Source organism: Salmo salar, chromosome ssa20, assembly GCF_905237065.1.
Source record: "Salmo salar chromosome ssa20, Ssal_v3.1, whole genome shotgun sequence".
Lineage (NCBI taxonomy): Eukaryota > Metazoa > Chordata > Actinopteri > Salmoniformes > Salmonidae > Salmo > Salmo salar.
The window spans coordinates 1,867,338-1,889,917 of NC_059461.1; the positions used below are offsets into that span (position 1 = coordinate 1,867,338).

The 22,580-nt window shown below is 42.8% G+C and overlaps 1 protein-coding gene and 3 non-coding genes across 5 annotated transcripts in view; all 4 read left to right on the forward strand.

The window, feature by feature from the left end:
• atg16l1 (ATG16 autophagy related 16-like 1 (S. cerevisiae)) overlaps window positions 1-22,580 on the forward strand; it is a 64,177-nt gene that overhangs the window by 36,025 nt on the left and 5,572 nt on the right. For both annotated transcript variants that reach the window (XM_014159976.2, XM_014159977.2), the window contains 9 exons: window positions 7-109; window positions 6,884-6,989; window positions 13,267-13,337; window positions 16,226-16,297; window positions 18,534-18,654; window positions 18,862-18,967; window positions 20,574-20,723; window positions 21,099-21,146; window positions 21,444-21,545. In XM_014159976.2, the coding sequence (XP_014015451.1) occupies window positions 7-109; window positions 6,884-6,989; window positions 13,267-13,337; window positions 16,226-16,297; window positions 18,534-18,654; window positions 18,862-18,967; window positions 20,574-20,723; window positions 21,099-21,146; window positions 21,444-21,545 (879 nt within the window). The remainder of the gene's footprint in view (window positions 1-6; window positions 110-6,883; window positions 6,990-13,266; window positions 13,338-16,225; window positions 16,298-18,533; window positions 18,655-18,861; window positions 18,968-20,573; window positions 20,724-21,098; window positions 21,147-21,443; window positions 21,546-22,580) is intronic.
• LOC123729362 (small Cajal body-specific RNA 6) lies at window positions 229-497 on the forward strand. The gene has a single exon (XR_006761148.1).
• LOC123729361 (small Cajal body-specific RNA 6) lies at window positions 7,038-7,305 on the forward strand. Its single transcript, XR_006761147.1, has one exon.
• Window positions 18,052-18,316, forward strand: LOC123729363 (small Cajal body-specific RNA 6). Its single transcript, XR_006761149.1, has one exon.

The following is a 22,580-nucleotide window of genomic DNA, read 5'->3' on the forward strand; positions in this document are numbered from 1 at the left end:
TGGCAGGCGTCGTCCTGGGAACTCGTACGGAACATCACTCGAAAACACGGAAACGACCTCCGGAGTGTGTGCCGATGTTCGCGTTCCCTCCACTGCCCTCCATGTATTTGTAAGTATCTTGGTTTCACTTTTCTACACAGTGTTTTGAGATCAGGCCATCTCTCTCACACATGCGGTCATGCACACATTTTTATGAAAGGCGGGAGTCTTTTTAGGTCAGGTGCTGAAGGTCGATGATGAGATGTAAAAGGTCTGATTGCCCAAGTCCCTTCCCATTGTCCCCTCTGCTCCCAGCAGCCCCTGCTCTACTCCCAGCATGCTCTAGTTGTGCATCGTTGGCCACAGGGGCTACTGACAGAGAGGATGACCTCGCATCCTGTGTCTCTTTAAAAGACCAAGGTGTCACAGTGATGGACATCCAACATGACCAATCACCAAGGAGTGTCGGGTTGTGGGATTGGGATGGGTAGATGATCTCAAGTTTTCAAGCTGAGACCTAGACTTCAGAAAACGATGCAGAAGAGAAAGAAATGTGATTGGCAGCCTTGATTCAGTCTTATGTAGCAAAATGTGAAATTGTGTTTTTTACATTTGTCTCTGCTTTTATCCCGAGCTACAAAATGGCATGTCATACACTGCATTTGAGGAACAATGGGAAAGTAATACTGCTTTGAAAGTTGATGAAACTTGTAACCCCACTTTTGAGAAAATGGCCCTTGACTGTTTTGGGACACCTACTGGAGAGCTCTTTGTGTACACCCATTCAGGATTGTTCACACCATTTTAAGCCAGCCCCACCCATCTCTTTAAAGATTCACATGTGAGGTCATGTGCTAACAGTGAGTAGTGTAGTAAAGAGTAAGACTAAGTGGTGAAAGTAGTAGCCTACAACGATGAACAATTCCAGGTGAACAAAGTGTCCAGATAAAAATATGTTATAAATAGATGACACTTACCCAGACACACATGTCTAAATTGATGGTCCATGTGAAAGAAATGCTGTAACCCCCATCCAAACTCTTGCTAAGTGGCTGGATCTCTACAGAAGGTGTAATTGGTACAGTGAAATGGTTACTTGCATAGTAGCAATATCAAAAAGTGTCAATGTAAAGGAAAAAGTGTCAATGCCAGTAGAGAAATATATATTTTTTTATATACAGTATGTACAAGAACAATATCAATAACCATATCAGTGATAGATGAGGTGAGTGATATGCATACAATCAGGGGTAAAGTGGCTGAGCAGAAGGATAAATAAATAAAAAAATGTATCAGCAACGAATGATGGTGTGTAAGAGTCATGTGAATAGAGGCACTGCAGATAGTGCTGGTTACTGGGAACTTACCCCCAGTGATGAGCTGGTCTGTCTGAACCACGCATGAACAAGGGAATCTATATTCAGGGAGCCTGTTTCTGTCCTGCCCTTGACTTTGGTGCAGGGCGTGTGATGTCCATAGCCTCTGTCGCAAATCTCCCTGATCTTCTCAAAAGATACGCTTGTCTAGCTGTGTCCAGTCCAGGTGGTGCTTGTACAGGCGGAACATCTATGGGAGGAAGGATGTCAGCACTGCGCTGGTCCCGACTGAGTCCGAATGCTCCTCGGCGACAACACCAAGCTCCAGAGCATCGAAGCTTTAAAACAGGAAATAACAAAAACAATTGAAGACATCACAACCTTGCACAACATGAATTTTATTTAACCTTTAACTAGGCAAGTGAGTTAAGAACAAAATTCTTATTTACAATGACGGCCTACCCCGGCCAAACCCGGAGCACTCTGGGCCAATTGTGTGCTGCTCTATGGGACTCCCAATCACGGCCGGATGTGACGCAGCCTGGATTCGAACCAGGTACTGCAGTGAAGCCTCTTGCACTGAGATGCAGTGTCTTAGACCGCTGCGCCATTTGGGAGCCCCAAGCCAGCCCCACCCATCAATTCACCTCCCATTTTTAGATAAGAAGAATAACCTCGTACAATTTGATAAATGATATTCACCTGTAGTGCTGGTACTGCTTGATCTGTGGCAGTGGCCTGAAGTATGGAGTTAGGTGTTGCCAGCCATAGATTTCCACCACCGTACTGTCCTACAGTCCAACCAGCTGTGGGATGTTGACTCCTGTCACAGTGCTGTCCTTCACAGCACCAGCAATCACGGACAAAGTGTTCACGCTGGTCTTTCTGAGGTGCTGCTTGATGAGGCCGAAGCATCAGTTGGGGGGCAAACTTGGTGTGGCCTGTGATCAGGAAGTAAAAGTCCAGAGCATGTGCATGGTCCGCCAGGCACAATACCAGAGCACAAACTTGTTCTTGTTTTGGCCATTGCAGTTATCACAATTCAGGTCCACATGTTTCCCCAACTCCGTAGTTGGTGAAGAAATGGTGCATGTAGTTGACTGTGCTGCTGCCTTTGCTGGATGACATGCCTTCATCAATCAAGTAGTTGACTTGTTGTGGCATTCCTTCACAGCAGACACCAAACAAGCCACTCTTGTGAGGATTTAAAAAGTAGATAAGACCTGGCTGCATAGGGTCAGAAGGATAGTGCACCTTCAAACAAAATAACAATTTGAATTAATCTTAATTGTTTTTCTTTTGTCAATCTGTCTTTACACAGATCAGTGAAAGGTATTTGCCTGCTTCCTATGTGTGTGTGTCAGGTTCTAATTAGTCAACTCAGACGCTTAGTAAAGTTTAAACTAAGTTTATTCACCCACTGGGTCATACAGCTGCATAAGACAAACCTATTCACACAAGCACTGGTATTTAACCCTTTCTCCTATGCTCAGCCCCTGCTTACACATCTGAACAGCCAATACACCTCTGTTTATGTTCTTCCTCACTTCATCTAACCTGACTTCTGCCCATATTCCTCACTCCTCCCCAACTCATGACGATCATGGTGACTTTACCAAACTGTCTCTTCTCCTCCCATAGGATCCTTGATGGCTAACAATAACATATCCTGATAGAATATAAACGTTATATATTCCCCTCTCCCTCAGTGGTATGAATAAGTATATTTCATATTTTCAAGTTTTTGAAAATCAGAACCCATCAGTCTATGTCCTTAATTAGTATAAAGGAGGAAATGTTGCTTGCTTGTTGCGCAAAATCAAAGCTGTAATGCGTCCTGACATCTTTGCTTGGTGGTTCAATAGGGACCCCCAGAGACAACTGCAGGTCTGTCCTGAGCTTGATGTGGGGCAACAATTTTCCCACATGTTCCTGAAGGAAGACAGCCTAACTACACATACCTCTGGAAAATACAGAAATGTGAGATCAGTAAAAGTAGTGCCAACCATGTTGGAGGTAAATTAAATAATCAAAACGTATTGTTTATACTTTACCTAACAAGTGTTTCGATTCCTTGTAAATGCCACACCACTGCTTTTGTCACATGAGATGGCAGCAGCTTGTCACCAAAGTATTTGCCCTGGGTGGCGTCCTGGTAATACTATTGCATTATCCTCTACGTAGTTGTTAATGAAGTTCACAACTCACTGCAAGTCCTCATGCTTCAGGTGTAACCTCTGCTTGCTTGGTGCAGCTCTCTTTTCGATGGGAGGCATTAGACCAGGCCTGGGCAATTATTTTCCAAGGCCAACATTAGAATATATGTTTGCCATCGTGGGCCAGAATCTGACTGTTGACAGATATATCAACTGTAAATCCCATCCAGATATGCTACTGTTTTAACATGCACAGAAATAAACCACATCCACGTTTGCCTTTTGGTAGGTATTTTCATTATTAAACATGCAATGAACTACACGCAGGGAAAAGTACACTGCATTCAACATCACGGACAGAACTCTTAACGCGTATGCACAAAAACACGAGAGAGGGAGCTCAACATTACAGTTAAAATACTCAGTGTGAGGAGTGAAGTTGCTGATGGGCATTGACTAAAGCTGTGAAGTCTGGTATAGTTTCTGACATCGCTATGCGCAGGATTGCTGAGAGGTGAGTCGGTAAGATATTTGTGCCTTGACTTATCTCATCACTGAACATGTCTGTTCACATACATAGGTTGACCCAAACAGTACAAACATCTTCTTAGCGTGACTCCTAATCTTTGGAAAGTTTTGTTCATCGAGAGATGCATAGAACCTTGTCAGTGACATTGTTTTGAATAGTTCTCCAATCGCTGCATCAGACTGAAGATCGATAAGCTCAAGTTGCAGGTCAGTGTGAGCGTTATCCACATTGAAGTTGGAGAGGAAACCAACATGTCATTTGCCAAGACTTTGAAAATCCTAAACGACTAACTCACTATAGTGTCAGAAGGTGGGTGAGATTGTTGGCTTCAACTTGGCGGGTCAGGAGTAATTTTCCCTTGACGGCTTTGACAAGAATGTACATCTGATGTGCAAAAAGGCCCTTCCCTTGTAGTTTGGAATTCGGTTCATTCATGAGGGCTGTGATGTCCACGGTGAAGGCAAAATCAGCCAGCTATTCTTTATCTTGCAGTTGAGGGAAATCCACATTATCCTTTCATTTGCAAAAACTCAGCAATCTCTGACTTCAGGTCCCACACCTTTCTAAGCACCTTCCCCAAACTCAGCCATATCACGTTTGTGTGGTAGGGGAGATCTGCATGACCTGACTCTCTCTCTCTCTTCCATCAGTGAGACAAACTGCCTGTGGTTTAAAGAATCTGCTCTTATGAAGTTTACCGCTTTAGTGACTATCCACAACATGGGTCATTTACAGAGCACCTCCTGATAAATAATGCAATGCAGGAAAATAATTTTCTCATCTGGGTTCAGCTCAGCTACTTGTATCCTTTTGAAAGGGCCAATGTTTTTTCCTGTCAAATTTGGGCACCCATCAGTGGTCACAGTGGATAACTTCTCAAAACTCAGTCCCAGCTTTTGCCCCACACTTATTTACCACCTCCAATAAAACTTTCCCTGTGGTTGTGCTCTTCATTGACTGCACTGAAGTAAGCTCCTCTAATGTCAAAGTCTGGGGTTAGAATATCAATAACTGCGCTGTGTCAAAGGCACTGCTCTCATCCAAAGCCAAAGAGAAATCAGTGAAATCCTTTACCTTGTCTTTCAAACTTCTCTACGGTGTCCTCAACACGCCGTGTCACTGTTTGTCTTGACAGGAAAACATTTTGAAATGGCTCTTTCTTGTCGGGGCAAAGTATTGCTGCAGAGTAAATTTAAACTTCTTTAATGAATTCGCCCTCAGCGAATGGCTTGCTATGTTTAGCAATCTTGTGCGACAGTACATAGCGAGCTCACACAATTCCATCGTTTGCTGAATGCAGTTTTGTGAAAAGTCCTTGCTGCTTTAGCAACTGAGAAAGCAACTCTTTGGATGCACTTGCCCTCTGCTCAGACGACATATGATATTTCTCTTCATGATATTTCTCTGCATGCTTCGTCTGGAAGTGTCGGGACAAGTTGTAGTCTTTCAAATCAGCAATGCTCTCTTTGCACACTAGGCACACAGCCTTCCCTGATACCTCAATGAATAAATATTTCAATGTCCACTCTTGCTGGAACACCCTACATTCATTATATACTTTCCTTTTTCTTTGAAATCATTAATACATTTTTGCACAATTTCTAGCTAGCTACTATTTGTAACTGTGACGTGTCCTCGTGCAGTTATTTATACGTGGCTTCAAAATAAATGTCACGTGAGGGGAGTTAAATTGTTCCACAGGCGAGTATTCATTGGGCTTTTAATTTGAATAACAAATACGTTTTTCAAACTTTACTATCGCAAATTCTTTGATCTGAGCATGATGTCGGGGGGCCGGCCTTTGCCCTGCATTAGACCAATCTCCTTGTATAACTGGTGGAGGAGAGTCAGGCGTGTTCGACTGATACTGAAAGACAAATTCCAGATACAAATATTTTTGCGTTATTATACAGTAGATAGCTGTAAACATCTGGCGAAGTGGAGTCTTTTGTTTACATGTAGCTAGCTAAACAATGAACCATGATCCCAAGCCATAGAGTACTAGCAACACAAGCCATAAGACTGCCGGACAATTAATAAAATCGCCAGGGGACAATTTACATTGACCCCCACACCTTTGTACGATGCTGCTACTCGCTGTTTTATCTATGCATAGTCACTTCAAAACTGAAACTGTAGCTAGTCTCTTACCCGTATACATGGATGAACGCTTCATGACAGAATGCAACCCTTTTCAATAAATAATACGTCCTGTTTTGTTTGTACAGCTTGCTTGGCCTGTTGACAAGTCACTCTGGTTTAGAGCAGTAGCAACACATTTGCAGTTCTCCATGGCTAACATTACATCTTTCAAAACTGCAGTAGAAAGGATTATCTACACGAGTTGCTCATATTATAGACTGAAGCGTGTTACACGGCAGACAAATCTGAAAATCATCTCTTGGCATGTCCAGCCCATTCATTATCTCAGCCAATCAAGGCTAGCGGGAAGGTTCCTGTCTTTTTCTGTGGCTAAACCAACTAGGCTCGTAATTTAACAACTTTATTCGTATTTACAGGTGGCATACAGGCACATGAAAGTTCATGTTCCAGAAGGCATTTCTGCAAAAACAAACTAGGCGACATACGGCTAGTTTCCTGAAGCTAGTCACACATGGCTTTTATGGACTTTCAAAGAAACTGTGGACCAATTGACAGTGTGTATGACATTTGTTTGTGGTTTAAAAACAACCTCCGTATCTTCAGCCGCCACCTGTATTTACTGTGAAAAGCTTTTTTTTTTTTTTTTTTTATTAGCCACCAAATGGACGAATTCTGCAAATAAGACGTTTTCTGTCGCAAACCACTTTTTGAAAAATGTTCAGTTGTGTGTGTGCCTATATCAACACGAATGACCCTGATGACCTCTGGTCACCCACTGTGTGTGGCATTTGTCTGTTCAGGAAGCCCATGATGGGGAAGTGAATGCGGTGCGGTTCAGCCCAGGCTCCCGACTCCTGGCCACCGGAGGGATGGACCGCAGGGTCAAACTGTGGGAGGTGGTCTCAGGTATGTGTCGTCTTTGTATGAGGAAAGTGTGTGACTTGTTGATCTGGAGGTCAGTGATGAAATGTAAAAGGTCTGATTGCCCAAGTCCCTTCCCATTGTCCCCTCTGCTCCCAGCAGCCCTTGCTCTACTCCCAGCATGCTCTAGTTGTGCATCGTTGGCCACAGGGGCTGCTGACAGAGAGGATGACCTCGCATCCTGTGTCTCTGAGACCAAGGCGTCACAGTGATGATGGACATCCAACATGACTAATCACCAAGGAGTATCAGGGTGTGGGTTTGGGATAGGTAGATGATCTAAAGTTTTCAAGCTGAGACCTTCATGACAGGAGAATGATTAGAGTGCACCAAATGGGATTATGTCAATTAGGTATGTGACCATTTTATTCTTAGTCTTTCCATTAAAACGCAAAGAAAAACATCTTTAAATCGGTTAAGAACAAATTGTTATTTACAATGACGGCCTACCCCGGCCAAACCTGGACGACGCTGGGCCAATAGTGCTTTGCACAATGTTACTCCCAATCACAGCCGGATGTGGTACTGCCTGGATTCGAACCAGGGACTGTAGTGACATCTCTTGCACTGAGATGCAGTGCCTTAGACCACTGCGCCACTCGGGATCCCCTTTTCCAGCCAATGACTCAACATTCTAACAGTCCAATGAATACATTTCAATTATGTGATCCAAAGAAAAATCATTTGGTTGTTTATGAAGATCACATTAGAATACTAAAACTTATTAACTTTTATTTTTATTTTTTAACAATAATGGCATTAGTTTTTTTTACTTAAAGGCCCTCAACTCTGAACGTCGAAGCCAGTTACATTTTTTTCATTTTTCCCATATTATCAGGGACTGATTTAGACCCGGGACACTGTGTAATCTATTATCGGGTAGAACAGAAAGCCTATGAGATTTGGAGACTGCTGGGTAACCTGTTAGGGACAGATGTTCCACTAGCGGAGCGCCTCACCAATATCCAATGGTATAGCGTGGCGCGAAATACAAATGCTATAACTTCAATTTCTCAAACGTATGACTATTTTACACCAATTTAAAGATAAGACTCTCGTTAATCTAACTACACTGTCCGATTTCAAAAAGGCTTTACAGCGAAAGCAAAACATTAGATTGTCAGGAGAGTACCCTCCCAAGAATAATCACACAGCCATTTTCAAAGCAAGCATATATGTCACAAAAACCAAAACCACAGCTAAATGCAGCACTAACCTTTGGATCTTCATCAGATGACACTCCTAGGACATTATGTTATACAATACATGCATGTTTTGTTCAATCAAGTTCATATTTGTATCAAAACCCAGCTTTTTACATTAGCATGTGATGTTCAGAACTAGCATACCCACCGAACACTTCCGATGAATTTACTAAATTACTCACGATAAACGTTCACAAAAAACACAATTATTTTAAGAATTATAGATACAGAACTCCTTTATGCAATCGCGGTGTCAGATTTTAAAATAGCTTTTCGGTGAAAGCACATTTTGCAATATTCTGAGTACATAGCCCGGCTAGCTAATTTGACACCCACCAAGTTTGGCCCTCACCAAACTCAGATTTACTATAAGAAAAATTGGATTACCTTTGCTGTTCTGCGTCAGAATGCACTCCCAGGACTTCTACTTCAACAACAAATGTTGTTTTGGTTCGAAATAGTCCATAGTTATATCCAAATAGCGGCGTTTTGTTCTTGCGTTCAAGACACTATCCTAAGGGTGACGCGCCGGCGCATTTCGTGACAAAAGATTTCAAAATATTCCATTACCGTACTTCGAAGCATGTCAAACGCTGTTTAAAATCAATTTTTATGAGATTTTTCTCGTAAAATAGCGATAATATTCCAACCGGACGACGTTGTGTTCATTCAAACACTGAAATAAAAAAATTGAGTCGTCTCGTGGACGCGCGCCTCAGTGTCATTGTTCTCAGCAGGACCACTCACAAAAACCCCTGCTGTTTTTCGCCCAGAGACTGGAGAGCTCTCATTCCACTTTCTGGCGCCTTCCTAGAGCCAATGGAAGCCTTAGAAAATGTCACGTTACAGCAGAGATGCTGTATTTTTGATAGAGATGCCCTAGAAGGAGAACAAATTCAGACAGGGCACTTCCTGTATAGAATCTTCTCAGGTTTTGGCCTGCCATATGAGTTCTGTTATACTCAGACACCATTCAAACAGTTTTAGAAACTTTTGAATGTTTTCTATCCAAATCTACTAATTATATGCTAACTAATTATAAACTGATAGTTTCTGAGCAGGAGTAGTAACCAGATTAAATCGGGTACGTTTTTTTTTTATCTGGCTGTGAAAATACTGCCCCCTATCCCAAATAATAGGTTTTAAGTTTAAAAAAACGCTAGTTCAAGAGTTAAATCCATCACAAACAAATCCATTATTTTGTTTTGGCAGGTTTAAAGAAACATTGTGGAAATAAGAATGTGTAAAAAAAACAGAATAGCATATTTTAAGTTACTAGTCTTTGCGTAATAGCCAGAGCAATGCTGCTGTGTGAGTGGTGCTGAATTCATGTACAGTGTGGATATTCTTGGGAAAAGTTATATTTGGAAATAGAGCTGCACCTTTTGAATTTGTTATTTGACAACTGTAAGTGTCACAAACTGCAGAATATGCTATTTCTGATACTATATAGAAATCAAAACGTTTTACCTGCATGGAGTCTTTCTGAAGCAGGATTTAATGGTGATGCTCCTTTCCCTGCATCTGTCAATTCCAAGCTGCGCCCATCTCTTCATGTACAATTTGACAACTGATAATATTGTCACTCATCAGACTATTGTCAATTTAATTTGGTCTTTAGGCTAACTCTTATGTGTGAAATTAGTTTCTGTATACTTTAAATGTGGTTTTGATGGGCCGGCTGCACAGGCTGGCTATCATTTGCTTCCCCTCACGCATCAACTCGGATAGAGTCAAGCATATGTTTTGCAATATTCTAAAGGCCTACTGCAATACGTAGCATGTTTTCCTTTCTCTTATAGTAAATAAAGCGGTACCCTAACTGCTGCTTTTCACAAATTAAAACAGGAGTGTCTATTTACCCGTAAGGTGTGCGATCAAATTATTTGCTTTAAACGTGAGCGCCAATGCTGATAAATAAGCATTCAGTTAGGCCTAATTTAAATTCAATTGTCAAGTAATGTCCACGATTATTGCCCATTAATCCATTTGACTCACCACCTGGATTTGGTTTTATGTAGCAAAATTTGAATTTATGATTTTTACATTGGATAAAAGTAGATAATCAGAGCTACAAAATGGCATGTCATATACACTGCATTTTTGAGGAACAATGGGAAAGTAATTCTGCTTTAAGTTAAACTTGTAAACTCACTTTTGAGAAAATGGTCTTTGAATGTTTTGTCTAGTGAAGAGTTCGTTGTCTTCACCCATGCAGCATTGTTCACACCCTCTTAAGCTTTAGCCCCACCCATCTCGTTTCGCTCTCGGAGCGTACACTTGATGCTCTGGCCAATGATTTGTTTACCACTAGATAACATGAAAACAGCCTAACCTGCTCTGCTGGCAATTTCATTCCGTTTTTTTGCCGACCTTTACTGACACCAGCCATATTCAACGGGTGTTATAATGTCATACATGTAAAGTTAGCTAGGGAGCCAGCCAGTTAACGTTAGCTAGCTAGCTAACAGTACACTTTAGCTTAAGACATGTAGCTAGCTAAGTAAACAATGAACCTAGCTAGGTAAATGGTGTGTAAGATCACACACGTAACGTTAGCTACCAAGCCAGCCAGGTATCGTTAGCTAGTTAAACAACAATGAACATAGTGCCAAATCATGTCGTTACTATCCTGCATGAATCTGTTGGGAGCTAACCAACCAAGTTCAATGTTAGAGCCTAATGTTAGCTAGCAAAGCAAACGGTTCTGGGATACCAATGTCATACACATTAGCTAGGGAGCCAGCCAGCTAACAGTGCACTTTAGTTTGAAATGAAACCACTCAATTCGAAATGTGTAATATCTGAAAATGTAGCTAGCTAGACTATCTTACCCGTATACATCATCATGCATGATGGAAGCGTCTCCCCTTCACAGATGCCATGCCACGGTTGCCCTTTGTTTGAAGATGTGATCAGGAGACACGTGTTTTCTCTGTCTCTCTAGCTATCATACTGTAATTCCACTGATTTCAAAACTTGATCCTCCAGAAAGTGGAGAGCAATACTTATGCAGTTCCACTATACATTTAAAAAAAGCCGCTTTCAACAGGATTACCAACAGACTGACCAGCTCAAATGGACAGAAGCCTTCTATATGGCAGACTAATCCGAACTCCCCTCGCGGCATGTCCAGCTCACTCATTATCGCAGCTAACAATGGCTAGTGGGAGGAGTGCTGTCTTTCTGTGGCTTAACCAACAAGGCTCGTAATTTCACAATTGTAGTTACAGATGGCATACAGTTTAAGGCACATGAAAGTTCATATGTTCCAGTAGACATTTCTGCAAAAAAACAAACATATTTTGATAAAAAAAATTATGTTCAAACGGCTCTCCTGTGAAGTCGTGACTTGCGTCATACGCCTAGTTTCCTGAAACGGGTCACATTTGTCATTCAGTGAGGTATTTTGCACCTGGCTGGGTACCAATGTCGTACAGCGCGTTGTCTTTGTGGGTTAAGTTGTGAATGGGTATGAAAAAATTAACAAAATTCTCAGTACATTTCTGTTTGATTTAAAAATTCTGAAAAATAAGTAATGCAAAATAGAAACTTTTTGGAAAAGCCAGGGAAGGACTTTTTTGGTAGGAATCGTCCACTAGGAATCGACTCCAAAGATTAAATGTTTTTGGAACGGAGGAGACTGATTAGTTGCCGTACTTCTGAGACGCACACATCTTTCATAGCGAGGGATGGCGAGAGGGGGGGGGGCAAAGTATAGGCAGGTTGGCCACCAGGCAGACTGAGTCAGAACCATACACTAGGCCCATCTATTGGCAATAAAAAGCTGTATTTCGCAATTTCTTTGCTTGCAATGTCTCTTAAAATTAAGGATCCCAATTTCCGTTTAAACGTTCACACCCCTAATATCAATGCAGATTATTCACCATAGCTGCATAGAATGGCCCAATGCTTGTAATTTGAAATGGTTGCCTGTGTTCAGTTGGTGTGTATTTTAATGGGTACTCTTTTGTTCTGTGTTGTAGCAGTCTATCCTGGGTCTTGTTCATTAGTCACCAAAAGAAAACGGATTGAAGGGGGGGACTACCTGAGCTCGTCCAATAGGAAACAAAAAAGAGTACGACCCTGCCTCACACAGGAAGCGGCGCAGGTCCTAATCCAGGCACTTGTCATCTCCCGTCTGGATTACTGCAACTCGCTGTTGGCTGGGCTCCCTGCCTGTGCCATTAAACCCCTACAACTCATCCAGAACGCCGCAGCCCGTCTGGTGTTCAACCTTCCCAAGTTCTCTCACGTCACCCCGCTCCTCCGCTCTCTCCACTGGCTTCCAGTTGAAGCTCGCATCCGCTACAAGACCATGGTGATTGCCTACGGAGCTGTGAAGGGAACGGCACCTCCATACCTTCAGGCTCTGATCAGGCCCTACACCCAAACAAGGGCACTGCGTTCATCCACCTCTGGCCTGCTCGCCTCCCTACCTCTGAGGAAGCACAGTTCCCGCTCAGCCCAGTCAAAACTGTTCGCTGCTCTGGCACCCCAATGGTGGAACAAGCTCCCTCACGACGCCAAGACAGTGGAGTCAATCACCACCTTCCGGAGACACCTGAAACCCCACCTCTTTAAGGAATACCTAGGATAGGATAAAGTAATCCTTCTAACCCCCCCCCTTTAAAGATTTAGATGCACTATTGTAAAGTGGTTGTTCCACTGGATATCATAAGGTGAATGCACCAATTTGTAAGTCGCTCTGGATAAGAGCGTCTGCTAAATGACTTAAATGTAAATGTAATGAAACGCTAATTTTATTTTTCCGTCGCGTGCTACAATTTAACACGGCCCAGACATCACCCCCTTTCAAATTTACTGCCATTTTTGTCTCTAAGATTTGAGTAGAATGGTCAGGGACTTCCTAAGGCACCGATTAGTTATGGGTCTGGGGTAAATTCCAAAGGAAGCAAATGGATGGAAACGGCGATAAACTAACCTGAATTTGTCCAATAAGAAAAGCTTGTTATGATTGCTAAACGTTTTCTTATGCAACATTTTTTTGCTACGGTGTGCACTAATGAATATCCCTGTTTTCTTCCTGTATGCAGGTCGCTGTGAGCCGAAGGGTGCTCTGACTGGCAGCAACGCCGGGATCACCAGTATAGAGTTTGACAGTGCTGTGAGTGTCATCCTGATTAATCTCCTAGCCTGTCTAAAATGCACCCTATATCATGTATCATCAACTAGAAGGGGCCTAGTCTGAACCATGAAAACAGCCCCAGACCATTATTGCTCCTCTACCAAAATTTTGTTAGCACTATGCATTCGGGCAGGTAGCGTTCTACTGGCATCCGCAAAACCCTGATTTGTCCGTCGGACTGCCTGGCGGTGAAGCGTGATTTAATCACTCCAGAGAATGTGTTTACACTGCTCCTGTTTTACACCACTCCAGCCGATGCTTGGCATTGTTCATGGTGATCTTAGGCTTGAATGCAGCAGCTCGGCCATGGAAACCCATTTTATGAAGATCCAGATGAACAGTTCTTGTGCTGACGTTGCTTCCAGCTTTAGCACTCGGCGGTCACTTTCTGTGAGCTTGTGTGGCTTAACACTTTGTGGTTGAGCCTTTGTTGCTCCTAGATGTTTCCACTTCACAATAACAGCACTTAGTTGACCGGGGCAGCTCTAGCAGGGCAGAAATTTGGCGAACTGACTTGTTGGAAAGATGGCATCCTATGACGGTGCCATGTTGGAATTCACTGAGCGCTCCAGTAAGGCCATTCTACTGACAATGTTTTTCTATGGAGATTGATTGCATGGCTGTGTGCTCGATTTTATACACCTGTCAGTAACGGGTGTGGCTGAAATGGCTGAATCCCCTAATTTGAAGGGGTGTCCACTTTTTGTATATAAAGTGCATTCAGACCCCTTGACGTTTTCCACATTTCGTTACAGTACAGCCTTATTCTAAAATGTATTTAAATATTTTCTTCATCAATCTACACACAATACCCCGTAATGACAAAGTGAAGACAGGTTTTTAGACATTTTTGCAAATGTATTAAATAAGAAACATCTTATTAACATAAGTATTCAGACCCTTTACTATGAGACTCAAAATTGAGCTCAGGTGCATTCTGTTTCCATTGTTCATCCTTGATGTTTCTACAACTTGATTGGAGTCTACCTGTGGTAAACTCAATTGATTGGACATGATTTGGAAAGGCGCGCTCACACACCTGTGTGTAAAGGTCCCACAGTTGACAGTGCATGTCAGAGCAAAAACCAAGCCATGAGGTCTTAGGCATTGTCTGGAGAGCTCAGCTCTGGGGAAGGGTATCAAACAATTTCTGCAGCATTGAAGGTCCACAAGAACACTGTGGCTTCCATTCTTAAATGGAAGAAGTTTGTAACCACCAAGACTCTTCCTAGAGCTGGCCGCCCGGTCAAACTGATCAGTTGGGGGAGAACGTGATCAAGAACCCGATGGTTACTCTGATAGAGCTCCAGAGTTCCTCTGTGGAGATGGGAGAACCTTCCTGAACAATCTCTGCAGCGCTCCATCAATCAGGCCTTTTATGGTAGTGGCGGAAGCCACTCCTCAGTAAAAGGCACATTACAGCCCGCTTAGATTTTGCCAAATGTCACCTAAAGACTCTCAGACCATGAGAAACAAGATTCTCTGGTCTGATGAAACCAAGGTTGAACTCATTGGCCTGAATGTCGAGCGCCACGTCTGGAGGAAACCTGGCACAATCACTAGGGTGACGTATGGTGGTGGGAGAATGCTGTGGGAATGTTTTTCAGCGGCAGAGACTGGGAGACTAGTCAGGATCAAGGGAAAGCTGAATGGAGCGAAGTACAGTGAGATCCATTTTTTTTTTTATCTGCTCAGGTCCTCAGACTGGGGCAAAGGTTCACCTTCCAACAGGACAACGACCCTAAGTATACAGTCAAGACAACGCAGGAGTGGCTTTGGGACAAGTCTCTGAATGTCCTTGAGTGCCCAGCCAGAGCCCGAACTTGAACCCAATCGAGCATCTCTGGAGACGACAGCTAAAAATAGCTGTGCATCGACGCTCCACATCCAACCTGACAGAGCTTGAAAGGATCTGCAGAAAAGAATGGGAGAAATTCCCCAAATACGGGTGTGCCAGGCTTGTAGAGTCATACCCAAGAAGACTTGAGGCTTTAATTGCTTCCGAAGTTGCTTCAACAAATTACTGAGTAAAGGGTCCTGAATACATACTTGTGTAAATGTGACATTTACTGTGTTTTGCTTTGTCACTATGGGGTATTGTGTGTGTGTGTGTGGGGGTGGGGGGGGGGGCTGATTTGCTTGTGTTTTTAGTCATGTCCAACAATAATGAAAGTAAAAAGGACCCTGCCCTATAAAGTGAAGCGCACTTTATCGGAAATAGGCTGCCATTTCAGGCAAGACCTAATTTCCCCTATTCAGGTCACAGGCAACCTCTGCCTTCTGTTTTGCTACCTCTGCAGCAGGGTTGGGATAAATTACATTTCAGAAATTGAAGGTCTAAATGGAATTGACCCCAACCCTGCTCTGCAGCATGACCAGTAATAGAAATCCGAGGGGAGACACTGGATCTGTCTCCGTTCATACGTACGTTAGTCACACACGATATATGGTACCACTATCCCAATTTTTACAAACTTGTGAATTACATGTTTTTCTATAGGGATCTGACACTTACAAACTTTGAACAAGCATATCTCCTTTCCCTTTTGAACTTGATATGTTTTCAATAATTGGCCCAAGGGCTGCATTATGTGTGGGGGACGACATGTTAACTGCTGCCTTGTTTGTTTTTTTGCTTGTGGATACTTGCACAGCAAGTTTAATGAGTCACGATTGTCCATCTTTGGGGTTTTGTGACCATGGTCTTTTCTGAAAATGTACTTTTTTTTGTCTCACTTTGAGCTAGATTTCTTGTTTCTTTTTCATTGGGCCTCAGTTCAGGTTTAGAAAATGTAATTGAATGACCTACGTCTGACTGCAATGATGCTCTTCCACTCCACTGTTTAACTGGGTGATGTGTGTCTCAGGGCTCCTACTTGCTGGCTGCATCCAATGACTTTGCCAGTAGGATCTGGACTGTGGATGACTACAGACTGAGGGTAAGTATGCCTCAGAAGGGCCCTTCTATACATCCAGAACAAATTATTATTTTATATTTTTTTCTTCTCCTGGTTAGGCTATCTTCATCTCTGACTCCCTCTTGAGTCATTTGTGTGTAATAATGATTTAATCAAACAGTGCGCTTAAAGCATCAGACAAGCTCAATACATACAGTGCATTAGGAAAGTATTCAGACCCCTTCACTTTTTCCACATGTCGTTACAGCCTTATTCTAAAATGGATTAAATTAAATATTTTCCTCATCAATCTACACAATACCCTATAATGACAAAGCGAAAACAGGTTTTTAGAAATGTTTGCACATATATAAAACTAAGAGAAACCTTACTTAAGTATTCAGACCCTTTGCTATGAGACTCGAAATTGAGCGCAGGTGCATCCTGTTTCCATTGATCATCCTTGATGTTTCTACAACTTGGAGTCCACTTGTGGTAAATTCAATTGATTGGACATGATTTGGAAAGGCACACACCTGTCTGTATAAGGTCCCACAGTTGACAGTGCATGTCAGAGCAAAAACCAAGACATGATGTTGAAGAAATTGTCCGTAGAGCTCCGAGACAGGATTACGTCGGCACAGTTCTGTGGAAAGGTACCAAACAATTTCTGCAGCATTGAAGGTCCCCAAGAACAGTGGCCTCCATCATTCGTAAAAATGGAAGAAGTTTAGAACCACCAAGGTTCTTTCTATAGTTGGCCGCCCGGCCAAACTGAGCAATTTGGGGAGAAGGGCCTTGGTCAGAGGTGATCAAGAACCCGATGGTCAGTCTGACAGAGCTCCAGAGTTCCTCTGTGATGGGAGAACCTTCCAGAAGGACAACCATATCTGCAGCGGTCCACCAATCAGGCCTTTATAGTAGTGGCCAGACGGAAGACACTCCTCAGTAAAAGGCACATGACAGCCCGCTTGGAGTTTGCCAAAAGGCACCTAAAGAACACTCAGACTATGAGAAACAAGATTCTCAGGTCTGATGTAACCAATATTGAATTCTTTGGCCTGAATACCAAGCATCACGTCTGGAGGAAACCTGGCGCCGCTCATCGCCTGGCCAATACCATCCCTACAGTGAAGCGTGGTGGCAGCATCATGCTGTGTGGATGTTTTTCAGCAGCAGGGGCTGGGAGACTGGTCAGGATCGAGGGGAAGATGAACGGAGCAAAGTACAGAGATCCTTGATGAAAACCTGCTCCAGGGTGAAGGTTCACCTTCCAACAGGACAACGACCTTAAGCACTCAGCCAAGACAATGCAAGTGGCCCAGCCAGAGCCCGATCGAACATCTCTGGAGAGACTTGAAAATTGCTGTGCAGCGATGCTCCCCATCCAACCTGACAGAGCTTGAGAGGATCTGCAGAGGAGAATGGGGAGAAACTCCCCAAATACAGGTGTTCCAAGCTTGTAGCGTCATAACCAAGAAGACTTGAGGCTGTAATCTTTGCCAAAAGTGCTTCAACAAAATACTGAGTAAAAAGGGTCTGAATTCTTATGTAAGTGGGAGTTCAGTTTTTTTAATACATTTGCAAAAATGTGTAACCTGTTTTTGCTTTGTCGTTATGAGGTATTGTGTTTGTAGATCAATTTTAGAATAAGGCTGTAATGTAACAAAATATGAAAAGTCAAGGGGTCTGAATACTTTCCGAATGCACTGTACATAAGAACATAAGCCCCTTTCGGAGCCTAAAATAACTTTGTTTAGGCTGTGTTTGAGAGACGGCTGAAGTCCTATGCTGATGGTCAATGATGTGATGTAAAAGGTCTGATGCCCAGTTCCACTGCCTGCTATCCATTGGCTCCTAACAGCCCCTGCTCTATTCCCAGCCTGCTCTAGTTGTGCATTGTTGGACACAGGGGCTGCTGACATAGAGAATGACGTCACATCCTGTGTCTTTAAGAGACCATGGAGTCACTGTGGTTCTGTTGGACGTCCGTCAATCACTAAGGAGTATCAGGATGTGGTATGGGGCTGGGCCGCTGATCTCAACTTTTCAACTGAGACCGCACCTGTGTTCTCAAATACAAAGGGCCATGAGTTTTCCTTCACCTTAACGTGACTTGGTGAAAATCTCCAGGCCTAGTTACAGGCTCCGACTACGGCCCAGAGATTGTGCTGGACAAGGTTGTGTTCACTAGGCACGAAATGGAAGAAAACGCTCAAACAGTGAAACACTATCTGAACTTGGCCAATAAACGCTTGTTTTCATTCGTTCCCCCCAGCACACGCTGACAGGCCACAGCGGCAAGGTCCTGGCGGCTCGCTTTCTCCTGGACAACGCTCGTATCGTCTCCGGGAGCTACGACAGGACTCTGAAACTGTGGGACCTGCGCAGCAAAGTCTGTAAGAGTTGACTTTTTTCTTATCCCCTTTAGTGTTAGCATTTTGTTTATGTTCCTCCTTGTCTCTGGTTTCCCTTTTAATGTTTTTTTTTTCTTTTTTTTTCACGCACACAAAATGGCTTAAGATTTTAACGCAGATTCAATGTATGGTCTACTCATTGCGGATTAGTTTTACTTGTTAGGAACCCCCAGTCTGTTTCTTCCTCAGGCATGAAGACTGTGTTTGCTGGGTCCAGCTGTAATGACATAGTCTGCACAGAGCAGTGTGTCATGAGCGGCCATTTTGATAAGAAGGTGCGGTTCTGGGACATCAGGTGAGTGTGGAGGGATAGTCCCCAATAGATGGGTTGTAGACGTCCAACTAACCTTAAAGGGGCAATCCACAGGTGAAACAATCAAGCGATTTCCCCGCCCCTATTTCTATAAAATACTGTGGGATAGGGCTGGAGAAATAGGATTTACCATCCATGATATCAGTTTTAACCATATTTTGAAGCTATATAGTGTTTTTGTACATTTACTTTGTTTACAAACATTGTAGTAAACAAGCTTATATTTGGGGTTCTGATGAGGCATTCAAATTATTTTCTTTAAGAATCAATAGGTACATATTATTAATTTCGAAGTCAGAAAATGGATGGCGCAACTGCAGATTGCCCCTTTAATCTGACCAAAACTGTAAACCTAACCATATCCCTAGTAATGCTTAATGTATGCTTCCCATTTGTTTTTTAAAATCTTCCATGAAATTAGCAGCAGCAGTACAGAAACTTCGCTAGGCAAATGCATTCTTCTCTTCTAGATGTGGAATTAAAGGGGAATTACACTCAAATAACTTTTTTTTTTTTTTTGCCCAGACCTCAAAAGGTCATCTGATTTAAGCCTTGACATGGACTTGTTTCTCTCTAAATAATTGTAATTTTGAGCAGAAAAATACAAAATAATCAAAAACAAGGCTAAATAAAACTGAACAGAATTCCGGAACATGTAAGAGTTTGGGGAAAATGTACATTTTACAGTACCCCCTTAAGGCTATGATACAATGGCAATATCGCTGAGCGATGTTGCTGGAAATGGAGAGGGGTATGAGACACTGGTGCAATAATGAGCAACATGGACATGAAATAGATTTCATATGAAGCACAATTTCAAACATTTCCCCCCAAAAATTTTTATTTTTTTATTTCCTCATCTCCTATAGCTTGTTGCGTGTTGACTGTCATAGCTGTACTGAGATTAATCAGCAAACAAGCAATAAAGTGTTGCCCCTGCTTAGTCCATCCACTGAACCTGCTGCTAGTCAACTCCATGGCAATGCAGACAAACATAACTATACATTTAGCAAAGTTCTAACTTCAGCTAGTTAAACATACAAAAAAAACAATCTAAAATGGAAAAATAAATGTCAATGGCTATAGCAAGCTAATAAGCTACATGGCTAGCTAGCTAATTTAGCCAGTTTGTCCTCCTGACTTTGCTTAAATTCCTAACCGATTAGCATGCACCTTACCATGGATTTTTTTGTAAGTTAAACATGACAAACTTAAAAGTAGTACTCATGCTAGAAAAGGGGAACAAGTAGCTCTCATGCTGCTAAAGGGGAATATCCAAATAATGGAAGTGGAGAACCCAGCTGGGGAATTTCATACATACCCAGTGCATTTGTGTCATGGGCAATGGTTGTATGGGCTCTTTGCCTAAAGTGTTGTTTTCTTGTCATGACACTGGCTTTTTGTCCTGGGATGTATTCGCTAGGAACCAAGTGGAAGCATACATGCCTAAACTGGGAGGGACCTACATGAGTGTCCAATAAACTCCTTTTGCTACGGTGTGCTCTAATGAATGCCCCCCTCTCGTAACACTGTTATAATTCTTTAGCTTGCGGCGTCTGGGTATTCATGTAATTTTTTTTTTTTTTAGAGCGGAGAGTATTGTCCGTGAGCTGGAGCTCCTGGGCCGAGTCACATCTCTTGACCTGAACCACGACCGCACCGAGCTGCTCACCTGCTCCCGGGACGACCTGGTTAAGATCATCGACCTGCGCAGTAACGCGATCCGCCAGACCTTCAGGTACGGGGACGTCAGTGCTCTAGGACTGTAGACTACAGCTCACTCACTTGACTGCCACACACCAATTGCTGTGTCAAGCCACTGCTCAGGGTTTTCTTTATAATATATTTGTAGGTATGCAGAGCCTTACCCATATTGTCAATTAAGCAATCTGAGGTGATTGTGTTGGTAGTCAGAGATTCTCTTTATTCTTATTGGTGAATATGTAGGCAATGGAATTGTCCTAATAGTGCAAACCCTGCATGTCTGGCACTCCAGGCGCAATCAAACACTCAAAGTATTTCAAAGGAAACCAAATACTATTTGAACCCAGGTCTGATGCGGATTAGTGGTGTTGGAGGTTTATGTTAAGTGTGCTCTCATCTCTCCTCCCAGTGCTCAGGGCTTCAAGTGTGGCGCTGACTGGACCCGAGTTACCTTCAGGTGAGTGACACATTTTACACCAAGTTTGTGTCATAAATGGCATCCTATTCCCTACATAGTGCACTACTTTGACCAGAGCCCATTGGGCCTGGTCAAAGGTAGTTCACTGTAGGGAATAGATTGGACTGTGTCCCAAATGGCAATTATTGGTTTATAGTTTTACTAACATCGGTCATGGTCAAGTTCCCTACCTTTCTCCATGCAAGTGTGCACATGCTCACCTCTCCAACCATAGTCCCATGACTCTCCATTTGAGCCCCTTGTTTTGACCCTACCATTGCCTTGTGTACTCCTCAGTCCCGATGGCAGTTACGTGGCGGGGGGCTCTGCAGACGGCGCCTTGTATGTGTGGAACGTCCTGACGGGCAAGTTGGAGCGCACCCTGGACAAGAACCACTGGTCAGTTTGAACTTCTGGAGTAGGATCAAGTCTCCCTTCGACGCTGCTTTCTAGTCAGTTTTGCACTTTTTTTAATGGTTTCAGGTTCAGGATTTGAGAGGGTAAGCCATAGACCTGGATAGACAGCTGTAGTACCACAAAGCCTGTTTTAACTTGGGCAGTGCCATTGAGGACTTTTACCATTTTGAAGTAGTGAACTGGGTTGGACTTTGTAGTGTTTCCCATAGAATTCTAGCAGTAGTGGCAAGGGTTCGGGTAAGGATTAGTGGAGGGTTAACCACCTGGAGCCTTTTTTTTTTTTTTTTTTTTGTATAAGGACTGTGAGTCAGTTCTGGCGAGTTTTTATTAGGACATTCTACTCAATAATGAATGAAAGTAGAATTATGTTGACACCGTCTTAAATATAATTAAATAGGCTGAAACATAGGGTTAACCATATACATACTCAATTGGGCTAATCATTAGCTAGATCCCAAACTCTAAACATGATCAATGTGTTTAATGTCCCCACAAAAAAACTTTACATAAACACAGTGAATGTGTTAGATTTATCCCCTGGTCTCACCTATGCACACAGTGAATTGTGGAGGCTAAGTGCGCCTAAACCATGCTCATATAGAGCGCTGATCGCTCCTTTTTAGGAGTTGAGAAAGAAAAGTAGTAGCCATGGAAAGCCGGGATTCCCTTAACAAAATTGCTTAAAAAAATGTACTGCAATTGCATTAAATGTGCATTGACTGCTTATCAGAATACATGTTTCTCTCCTTGTGGCACTTGCATCTTGAATGCACCTCAAGGAATATTTATTTCTCACATAGAACACACACAACGACAAGCTGACTAGGTAAATACCTAGGTAAACTATTCTACTATGGGGTTGTTGCTGTTCATTACTCTTGTTGGCAGAGAAAAAGTACATGTTGACAGTTCTAGACTCTTCAAAGTTTATATTGGCTGATACCACTGCTATGGGTTAAGGAAATATCACAGAATTTCATCCAGGTCGGCAGGAGGTATCAGCCAATATAAATTGGT